This window comes from Haliotis asinina, chromosome 9 (genome assembly GCF_037392515.1).
Source record: "Haliotis asinina isolate JCU_RB_2024 chromosome 9, JCU_Hal_asi_v2, whole genome shotgun sequence".
Classification (NCBI taxonomy): domain Eukaryota; kingdom Metazoa; phylum Mollusca; class Gastropoda; order Lepetellida; family Haliotidae; genus Haliotis; species Haliotis asinina.
In genome coordinates this window covers 62,131,347-62,143,472 of record NC_090288.1, presented here as the reverse complement: position 1 = coordinate 62,143,472, position 12,126 = coordinate 62,131,347, and the positions used below count along the sequence as shown (strand labels likewise).

The window sequence follows — 12,126 nt, the reverse complement described above, 5'->3', positions numbered from 1 at the left end:
ATCAGAGTCCAATACCAGTTTACACCTGAAATGAACAGAAAGTTGAATGCGTGTGATCGCTTATTTCGTGTTCTGGCGATTGGGTGTCTTACTTTGATTGTGTGGGATTGAATCCTGGATGCGATACCAACAAACGTTATTGGAATATATATTTTACGGACAAATGTAACCCCGAATATATCACACGTCGTTCTATAGCAGTGATTACAGAGTGGCCAGGTCCTTTTAGCATGTTCTGTGTCCATGACTACATTCTCTCTCACTGCACAGGGATCTTTTTATTGTTGAGACACCAGTTTATATATCGTCAATGGCACACCATTGGGAAATACCTCTTCTGGCACTTGGAAAGCACACCTGTTGTCTCTGGGTGCATCTGGTACCTTTCTGTCACTCATTAAATGCTACACTGTCAATCACTGGAAACCATTACCTGTCCGGGTACTTAGTAACCGGTACTAACCGGTACTAAATTACTAAGCAGCTGGTACATTTTCTATGTCACGATAACCAATACCTCTTTTGTCACAAGATACCTCTTCTAAAGACCTTTATTTTCTGAGCGTCAACGTCTCTCATTTTCACTGTACAGCAGGTGCCTTTCATGTGCTGTAAGACAAACTATTTTGGGCATCTATACGACATACGCTGTTTCTGGGCAACTGGTGCATCTTTCCGGTAGCTGAACCTCTTCTGTCGTCTTTGAGGTCGTTCCGCCGGGACAAAGGTATCCACTAGCCTATATCAAAGTCTTCACCCTTGCCCTTGTTTTCAACTAGCCTTGAACTCGTGACTGAGGTGCGCTCACTGAAAGCTGGCCTTATCATTGTATCGTCACAGCATATATTGTTGGAAGAGTTAAATACGGATGGAATCTGTGTTACACTGTGGAAATGTGTCATGTTTTGTCTTTCAGAGATGAAACTTCGTCTCACCTGCTGTGGTAGACGTCGTCTTTGTGAACCACTACAAACAAGAACAGCTACCCGATCGGTACCACATTGTCCTAACAAACCGTTTTCTATACGGATGGGCGCCCCAGTCTGGATAAGGAAAGCGCAAGGGTGAACTAAATTGTTTTATAGACGTGTACATGTTTGTACGTGATGATTCCAATTCCAAATTCGTCCAGATTCCCTTTCTGTCAACAGTATAATAGCACTTATTGGGTTCCGTGGTAAACTCTAAGACATGCGCACCCTGGCTTTCCATTCTTATCGGGTTGACACTGAAATGTTGCTCAAAGCTGTGTGGCACTCATTCACTCACTCACTAACTCTTGCTAACTACCCAGCAATGTATGTAGGTCACTATCTACACTCAATCACTCTCACTCCAGCAGACTAAATTACCATGCGCATATCCAAACCTTCATGTACACGCATTTATTCACTCATCCTGGGTACCTGTGCAGTGTACAAATGTAGGTCACTCACTCACTCACCCCGGCTACATGTACTGTGTACGTTAGTAGATCGCGAAGTATATTGTCTGTCCCTGGGCTCCTGACTTCACGCAACTGTCGCGTGACTACACTGGCTCTTCATCTCAAGAGGACTTATTTGTATTGTAGAACGACGGGACACTTTCAACTTTCTATATTGATTGGCTGGTACCAAGTACCTGAACTGTCCCTGGTCGGGCTGGTAGGACCGCTGGGTATACTTCAGATTTGTAATACAAAATATTGAAAACGAGTTTTAGGTTCTTAATGTTTCACCTCGGCGATCGAACATGATGGAAATAACAGCCTCAAATCTGAAGGTGTTCACATGCTGCAGAAACAACACTGCTTTGTGCTTTTCGAGTCCTTTTGAAACACATTTGGTTTGAGTATAAAGCTGCATCTCCCTGATACGCCACCACCCATTCATATGTAGTATTCACTTCGTGTAAATTACACAATTACAGAATTTCGACAAGCATTTTCTCGGTTTTTTTAATAAAAAGACTATTAGCCTTTGGTGTGTGAAAAACTTGAATTTGTTGTATTTTATATTTGGTGTAAAAGTAGTATTGTATATAATACAGGACATAGATCGTAAATAAATAAAATATATTACAATATGCATAGCGGGGGGCTCTACAATAAGCATGACCCATTTCCTTTTGGACCCCTTGCAACCTTGCAAATTACATGAATCAGCACATCCCAAGAGGCTCCCAAGCCAGCCAATCGACATAGATTGTACGGGTAAGGACTGCGTCTTTTTAACCTCTCAGATTAACTTAACTCCAGATATCCCACCAAGCAGGTAGTAGCCGACCTATCTGGTGTGCAAGGAATACGTGAAAATGTGTTGAGGCAGGTTATTTAGGAATGACGCATTTACGAGGGGATAGAAACAAATCTGATTATCACCAAGACGTTTTCAGGGTAGGAACTTTACATTTGATTTCATGTCCTTAAGACTTCTCTACATAGTCACCATCCAGAGTGACACATTTCTCCGAACCTTGTGCACACCGCTTAAACAGACCCCTAGTTTCATGGAAAACCAACATTCCGCCTCTTCAGTGGCCTCACTGGTATCGTCAGATTCGGTTTGAAAATTCCCTTTTCTTCTCACAACGGTATTATAACATAGGCTAGCTTCACCATGAACAGATCTCATCTCCTCTTGATTCTGACGGGCAGCCCAATCCTTCAGTTACATAAACCTGATAACAATGCATGACCCAGTCATCTGTGAGTATGGGGGTACTCGTGTTTAGGATCAAATACCAGAAAATTGAGTAAACTGAAGTAAGTAGTTTCGGGTCCATTAACTAGATAAGAATCACCGGTGTTACCGTATATTTTTCAACAATTTTCTCAATAAATTCAGGGCGATGATTAGAATTTTGTATCCCCTCGTATGTTTTGAACGTGAGCAGTATCCCAGGCACACATTTCATAGGACTGTTAATATATGCCTGAGTCTCTTTTCATAGCATCCAAATAAGCTTATACTGCCACCCATGAGGTGTTATTGTTGAGGGTTGATGGTATTTAGGTTATATATTGTTATGTAGATATCATGACACTCGGGCTATTACTAAACTCGCTCTCGCTTGGCAATACAAAATTTTACACTCGTTTCGTATAAGTCACTTGTTTGAGTAATAATTTCTAAATCATCCATTTTCTTCATTTACATTTGTTCAGTAAATCTCGGTATGGAAGTGCGACGGTCCTCTTTAATGATGTCACGTGCAACTGATTAATGACTTCACAGACGACGAAATGCAGAAACAATGGTTGCTTGGCAAAAGTGATATGTGCACACGTGATTTTTATAATGTTGGTTATGCTTCACCATATGGGTGATAACATGTAGTATTTGGTTGTTACCTATCTAGTCAAGTTGAAACAACACTTAACCAGGAATATATAGGTAAAAGAATTGGGTGCAAAATCGCCTAACAGCAAAGAAATGTAATACAAATATCACTACATTCTAATTAGAATCAACTAGTGCAACAACTCAATGCTATCAGGCACTATCAAAGGCAGTACACATTAGAGTGTCCTATGAGAATGCAATGACTGTACAGGTACGGTGGCGGTATAGATCGTATAAAGATGATACCTTAATAAGGTCAAGCTTCCAAACCAATCAAAGCTGTGTTACAATGTATTACAGAGCCTATAAGCAGTGTATCTAACGAGATATCCATTGTTTCTCATAATTTCAAACAATAAATTAAATTTTACGAAGTATGCAATATGAAACGTACGTGCTTCGACGTCGCCAGTTTGACGACACCTTGCATTACAGAAATGAAGCAGTATTATCATTTAATTAATTTACGTGAGAATGAGTAACAACTCTATTGTTTTGAGATGTTGTGATCAACAAACATGACATACCACACCCAGAATGTTTTCAAGTAACACATCCTTATCGGGCAAAGAGGTAGCATTATTAAAGTCAGAGCAGAGTCTTCCCTGAACGTAAGTCATTATCGCCACTTGCGTGTTAATCGTATCGAGAAATTCCATTTAGCACCATGACAACAACGTATTTCTTCATGAGTGGTAACGCCTGTCATAAACAGAGTTGGTTAATATGTCAATGTGCCCAAATACGGAGCTGGTCACTTTGATATCAAGTAATTAGTAAACAGCCGAGTAACACTTTGATATCAAGTAATTAGAAAATAGCCGAGTGATGGTATGGGTAATGCAATCTCTCTAATGGAATCATATGTAGGTCACTCATGTACAGACACACTTCTCACGTCCGGGTACAGGGTCGTGCTCCACGTGGTATTATTTATGGCAACATCAGAACAGAATATTTAGAACGTCAAAGTTGGATTAAATTTAAATTGCCCTCTAAAGAATACGCCCACGTTTGATGATGGCTAAAAAAATGGGGAAAAACAAGAACTGATCATTCGATGTCGACGTGTTTGATGTCTTGTTTTTACATTTGCAATGTGAAGTTTTTCACATTAATGGTAGCATTTTTTGTCATATTCAATATTCTAGAGTATGTTTTCTTCTGTCTGTCAGTTTATCTTCATATAGAGACGCGATTCTTTGAAGATGTCAAAGCATACACCAAAATGGGAGCACGAGAGAAACTGTTGAATGTCTTGAATGTCAGAGCAGGTTGGTTAAGCTAGTGCCTGTGTTGTCACTGGAAGAAACTGAAGAAGCGAAAACAGATTAGAAATGAATCCAGCTGCCTACTAAAGCGTGTCTGTCCTGCCTGGTGGGTTTGTTAACCACTTACAAGACAATGTCCATTTCATACAAGCATCGCCTGAATAATATTTATCTCAAAGACAGTGACCTATGAAGTTCAGCGTAGATGACCAGGATGTCAACTGAAGACGAAATGTGCGAAAACCTCTCACCAGCCTACAGTATTGTCACCTTGAGCCGGAAGACATTACACTTGTCTATTCCGCTGGATTCCACAGCCTCGTGGTGCGAGGTATTGGTGGATCGGGTAAATGCATTACCAAACCACAGTCTCAAAAATAACCTCAGAAACTTTAAACACTATCAAGGAAGGGCTTGTGAGTGAGTGAGTGAGTGAGTGAGTGAGTGAGTGAGTGAGTGAGTGAGTCTACCCCGGACCCTCACTAGTCGCCTTTACTAGACAAGAGGAGCTAATTATGAGTCGAAACTTCAAAGGATATGCTTCGAAGTTTGTAATTTCAGATAAGCATCAAGTTCTTTCAAAACAGGTGTCATTTCAACTCAAGACAATTTAAAAGAAATTGCATGGGGTTTTGTTACACCAAAGCTGGAAGGTATTGTTATCTAAATTTACTGTGAAAATATAATAATTTACTGCTGGACTTTTCCCTTGATAACATCGATGTGACATTTGAGCATACGTCATTAAGGCAAGTAGGACCCCATGTTAGCACAGTGTTAACTGAGATAGAAAATCTAACTAAAATAGCGATGTCCTATGTCCAAACTCTGTGTATGTCTGTGTGTGCGTAGGTCAGGATCCGCTCATCTTTCCCGCAAACACCTCGTATCATGACTATTTGATAGTGATTCATAAGCACACGCTCGTCATACAGATCACTACTACTATGGAACAATTCACATATGCGTTTTCCTTGCTCACGGACAAGGCTTTTGTTGCTTTTACTTACACAAGTATGTTTAAACGAAACCCCAACGTACTCAAAAGTAACACCTTGCATGAAACTGTCGAGCGTCTCCTCACAACAGAACAGCCGCGGTCCAGTAGCGACATAAGCACTACAACAGTCTACCTGTGTGTTAACGTGCTGGGGCTACTTTCACGAAGCAACCTTTTCTAAGCTTAACCTTAACTCCCATTCTTTCACAATACACTAAGGTTACCTTAGCGACTTACGATCCCCTTGGTGCTTTGTGAAAAGAAGTCCTGGAGTATTGGTGCTAAGATTGAATGTGATCACTCCAAAAATTACGTACAGAATGGCCTCGACATGTGTGTTTTTGCTACAACTATGAAAGAGATTTTACTGCATCTTCATCTGCGAGACAAACCCCACACGTCTGTTGGACGAAGAACACACACACGTCTCTTTCATGAAAGGAAATGAATTCGTCTCTTACATGAGATACATGAGAGGAAATGCATACACTCAAAACTTTGCAAGAAATACTTAGTGACTGAGTGACTTTAGATTTACGCCGCTGGTTAGCAATATTCCATCACAAATGAGCTTAACACATTGTACCGTGTGGGGAATCGACCCCGGGCGTTCGGTGTGACGAGCGAACGCTTAACCAACAGGCTAACCATCAGCCCCCATGTTGTTTCAAGAGAACCTAGTACGTGTCTCACATACAAAGATGTGCACACATTCCTCATACAACACGATAGACGCAGGCTCAGTAATGCATCTTGCATAAACACACATACATACTCAATAAAGAAAAAGAACACTTCTTTTGTTTAAGAGGAAACTATACAATTCTCACGGAAACTGAAACGTCTGCATCACTTGTAAAATGAAAACATATTACATAATGCGTCCTTGTATCAACACGTGACCCCTATCTAGGACAGTGCCCGGTTATTGTAATGTTTTAAATTTGGGATATTCAGTGTAGTCTTTATTATGCCAAACGTGAATTGCTGATTTTGAGTCATTACATTATTTGTACTTATGTGATTCTTAACTTTCAGCTCATAACACATAATACAATTGAAAGAAAAATAAGCATTTTGTGAGTGTTGAGCCAAACCATGTATAACATTGTGACAATGTACGGGGGCTATCTGATTCTGGGTATTTTTTAATAGGTTCCTATGTACATCAAGCCATATTACTTCAATAGGCTTTTCTCAATCGTTTACCAGCCACAATTCAAAATAATTGTTTGTATGGTAATGTAGATACTTGGTTGAAAAAGGCTACTACAACAAGAACTTTCTTTCATACTTATCCCTTCGTGCCCATTCGTTTAATTTGGGTCTTTTTGTTTTCCATGACAGGTAAACCATAATTAAGTGATTATTGCACCAGTTAATTTCTGATCCAGTGTTTAGTCAAGCATGATATTCGCTAACACCTTTTTTTAAGACGTTAATCACGTTGCAATATCGAAAGTCCAGTACCTACTGTCAAGCGCCACTGAACAGGCCCATTTAATTACGTCTTTGTAATGAACCAAGCAACAGTTACTATGGGTGTGCGTCCTTGACAACCAGCTGTCGACTACGTGTATTTAAGTGTCCGTGCACCTGCTGTCTACACCAGACATTCTCACCCCTGACAACTTGCAGTCCACGTGAGGTCCATATCTACCTACAACAACCATGGTGAGTTTGTTATTTTCCCGTTACTTCCTATACATCCTAATATTTCTTCGTCGTTTGACGATCAGAAAACACGGATTTACTTTGCAAAACATAAGGCCATTTCCGAAACTAATAGTTGCTTAAAACTACAAAGAGACAAGTGATGGCAACGGGTGGATAAGGAAGGGTCGACCATGTATACCATGGTGACATTCAGTAGGCCAAGCTCGTCAGAGACATTCACAGTAACCTCGTCACATACCATCATGTTGTGTTCTGTACACATCAACTGTATCAGTGTCACTTTAATCAGACGTTGACTTGTTGCCTTCCAGAGGGAATGTATCTCAGTCCACGTCGGCCAGGCCGGAGTCCAGATGGGCAATGCATGTTGGGAGTTGTACTGTCTGGAGCATGGCATTCAGCCCGATGGTCAGATGCCCTCAGACAAGACCATCGGAGGTGGGGACGACTCCTTCAACACCTTCTTCAGCGAGACTGGAGCTGGGAAGCACGTGCCCAGGGCCATCTTCGTTGACCTCGAGCCAACAGTTGTTGGTGAGTAAAATATGATTCAGATTCCTATGCTTGCACAAGAGGAGTAGAACTCTCCGAAAGTACCATGTGCCATAGATCTGTGCTTTTGTGATATTTATTTAAACAAGATTATTAATTAAATGTAGAGGTGTGTAAATTTTGAATTCCTTTCCTTGGAGGAAATAGCCCTTACGCACAACTAAATTATCCAAAATTATTTATCACGCCAACATGCTGTGTTACAGATGAGGTCCGTACCGGAACCTACCGACAACTGTTCCACCCTGAACAGCTCATCACCGGCAAGGAGGACGCCGCCAACAACTACGCCCGTGGCCACTACACTGTCGGAAAGGAGATCGTTGACCTTGTCCTTGACCGCATCAGAAAACTGGCTGATCAGTGCACTGGACTCCAGGGCTTCCTCATCTTCCACAGCTTCGGTGGTGGCACTGGCTCCGGCTTCACCTCTCTCTTGATGGAAAGACTGTCTGTGGACTACGGCAAGAAGTCCAAACTAGAGTTCGCTGTCTATCCCGCTCCACAGATCTCCACTGCTGTCGTCGAGCCCTACAACTCCATCCTCACCACCCATACCACCTTGGAACACTCCGACTGTGCCTTCATGGTCGACAACGAGGCCATCTACGACATCTGTAGACGTAACCTTGACATCGAACGTCCCACCTACACCAACCTCAATCGTCTGATTGGACAGATTGTCAGCTCCATCACTGCCTCTCTCCGTTTCGATGGTGCCCTGAACGTGGATCTGACGGAGTTCCAGACCAATCTGGTGCCCTACCCACGTATCCACTTCCCTCTGGCTACCTACGCTCCAGTCATCTCCGCCGAGAAGGCCTACCACGAGCAACTGTCTGTGGCTGAGGTCACCAACGCATGTTTTGAGCCCGCCAACCAGATGGTCAAATGTGATCCTCGTCACGGAAAATACATGGCCTGTTGCATGTTGTATCGTGGTGATGTCGTTCCCAAAGATGTCAACGCCGCCATCGCCACCATCAAGACCAAGAGAACCATCCAGTTCGTCGACTGGTGTCCCACTGGCTTCAAGGTGGGCATCAACTACCAGCCACCCACTGTTGTCCCCGGAGGTGACCTGGCCAAGGTCCAGAGAGCTGTCTGTATGTTGAGCAACACAACGGCCATCGCCGAGGCCTGGGCTCGTCTTGACCACAAGTTCGATCTGATGTACGCCAAACGTGCCTTTGTCCACTGGTACGTGGGTGAGGGTATGGAGGAGGGCGAGTTCTCCGAGGCCCGTGAGGACTTGGCAGCCCTGGAGAAGGACTACGAGGAGGTTGGAGTCGACTCTGTTGAGGGCGAGGGAGAGGAAGAGGGAGAGGAATATTAGTGCTACTCTTCAAATGATTCTCAAATGTTCCATTGGTGGAACGACCGAATAAAAAAGTTGATATAATTCATTGTCTGTTTTACTACATAGCATTAGCATATACATGTATTAGCAACATTAACAAGAGTCATAAGATGACATATCCCCCCACCCCCACAACACCCCCAGCCCACCCCCTCCCCACACACACACCCTCACCCCGGCAACCACATGTTTGAAAGGACAAATCATCTCACAGTTACTCATTGTTGTTTTTAGACTAAGTTTGAATTGTTTCCATGGAATTCATGAAAATTATAAATGCCATATATCTGTAATCAGCAAAGTCACAATGTCAAGATCTGCCTCATATATCTGCCAAGATCTATTGAAAGATATGAAATGGTTTTCGAGTGGTGCTCTGGGAACGAAGCCCATCCCTCCATTTCGTTTCCATGGAAACCAAGAAAATAATACATCACAAAAACCTTTGAAAAACAAAAAACACCACTTTGGGGTCTGACTCACAGATCTAAGTTTTACTGACAGATAATAAGAAGTTTTTGAGTTCTGCTCTGGAAACGAAACACACCTCTCACGTTTGAGAGTAAGTCAAATATGTTTCCATGGAAACTGAGGAAATGATAAATCACCCAAACCTGTACATAGCAAAAGGCACCACTCTGGGGTCTGCAACACATATCTGCCAGGTTTTACTGACAGATATTAAGAAGTTTTTGAGTTCTGCTCTGGAAACGAAACATACCTCTCACGTTTGAGAGTAAGTCAAATACGTTTCCATGGAAACTGAGGAAATGATAAATCACCCAAACCTGTACATAGCAAAAGGCACCACTCTGGGGTCTGCCACACATATCTACCAGGTATATCATATATACATGTCTTAGTTTGCCGCCCTGTTCAGTTTGTTTGCGAAAGCTGGGGTTTAATTATTGAAGCCCTTACCTTGATTTCAGTTTAACCCCACTGTTTGAAATGTAAAACAAAATGCAAAAATACTATTGGTCGGAGAGTACTCTGCGTCGTGATATATTTTAGTTGATGTTTAAGTCTGCTTCTTTCAGAAAATGGACTCAGCACAACAATTACTATAGAAATTACCACTAAACAAGCATCATACCGAGACCACTTAGCCACACAGATTATACCATACCACTGCTATAAGATAAATCCTAATACCGCGATACAGATTATACCACAACACCGAGGTACAGATTATGACACAATATCGGGATACAATATCGGGGTGTTGTACATAACACATCTCTATAGATATAACATATTTCTATCGATATATATTTGAAGATATACATGGCCTGACAGTCAACAGAAACGTGTGGCTTAACGTAACTGGCACTTTAACTGAAGAAAATAATTATTTCTTTCATATATTCTTAGACGATGTCATTGCGATCACACACACACACACACACACACACACACACACACACACACACACACACACACACATGCATACATTACACACACACATACAAACACACTCTTAAAAAATAGAAACGCAAAACCCAAATATCAATGAAAAAAATGCTGTTATTCAAGGACGTGTAGATCAGAGGAAAACAAAGATACATGAATGAATTTTGTGGAGCTATCTTGTCCATATTTCATGAGAATAAACATGTCATTACAGTCATTACTGTCTACCAGGTGGTGTTGAAGTCAGTACCTCGTATGACCACCTCCAGCTGCTACCACTGCCCGACACCTCCTGGATACAGATCGTATCAGTCGTTGGATGTGTTGTTGTGGAATCCTTCTCCATTCCTCCTGTGTATGTGGAACAACTGTTGAAAATTCCCTTCACAGAATCTGTCCACCTGTCTGAAGCAGTTAGGAGCAAAACGTTCATGACGTCGTCTGTAGACACGGTCTCTACCATCACGTCGCCTGAGGAGATAACAGGATTCATCGCTAAACCATATGCGCCTCCAGTTTGCCAGGTTCTAGTGGTAGCACCGTGTTACACCATCTCACTCGTCGACGTCGATGTAGTCGTGTCAAGGAGGGGCAACTTTATTCCTACTACACACTCCTAATAAATAATTGGAAATACTTTGATGATCTAGGATATACTTTGATGATCTAGGATATACTTTGATGATCTAGGATATACTTTGATGATCTAGGATATAATTTGATGATCTAGGATATAATTTGATGATCTAGGATATACTTTGATGATCTAGGATATACTTTGATGATCTAGGATATACTTTGATGATCTAGGATATACTTTGATGATCTAGGATATAATTTGATGATCTAGGATATACTTTGATGATCTAGGATATAATTTGATGATCTAGGATATACTTTGATGATCTAGGATATACTTTGATGATCTAGGATATACTTTGATGATCTAGGATATACTTTGATGATCTAGGATATAATTTGATGATCTAGGATATACTTTGATGGTTTACTTTGATGATCTAGGATATACTTTGATGATCCCTTGTAATGGCCTGTAATAGTGATTATCCATTGTAACTTCTTTGTAATTCTGAATAGTCACAGACCCGTGAAGGTCCCGGGGTAGAATAGGCCTTCAGCAACCCATGCTTGCCATAAAAGGTGACTATGCTTGTCGTAAGAGGCGACTAACGGGATCGGGTGGTCAGGCTAGCTGACTTGGTTGACACATGTCATCGGTTCCCCATTGCGCAGATCGATGCTCATGTTGTTGATCACTGGATTGTCTGGTCGAGACTCGATTATTTACAGACCGTCGCCATATAGCTGGAATATTGCTAAGTGCGACGTAAAACTAAACTCACTCACTCACTGAATAGTCACAACACTGATACCTTGAAGATTCAATGCTATTCCTAGGTGTTTCATTGCTAACTTCTTGGTTTGGGAATATTTTATGATTTCTTAAGGAATCGTAATAACGAAATAATCTACGGCGGTACTGCTGTATGAAGCTCGCTGATTTAT

General features: G+C 41.6%; 1 protein-coding gene across 1 annotated transcript; it reads left to right on the top strand.

The window, feature by feature from the left end:
* The first annotated feature begins 7,612 nt into the window (after positions 1–7,612).
* On the top strand, positions 7,613–9,228 carry LOC137296046 (tubulin alpha-1A chain-like). The gene is made up of 2 exons (XM_067827690.1): positions 7,613–7,808; positions 8,033–9,228. Exons 1-2 carry the CDS (start codon positions 7,628–7,630, stop codon positions 9,160–9,162), a joined length of 1,311 nt encoding a protein of 436 aa, XP_067683791.1. The 5' UTR covers positions 7,613–7,627; the 3' UTR covers positions 9,163–9,228.
* Positions 9,229–12,126: the final 2,898 nt, after the last annotated feature.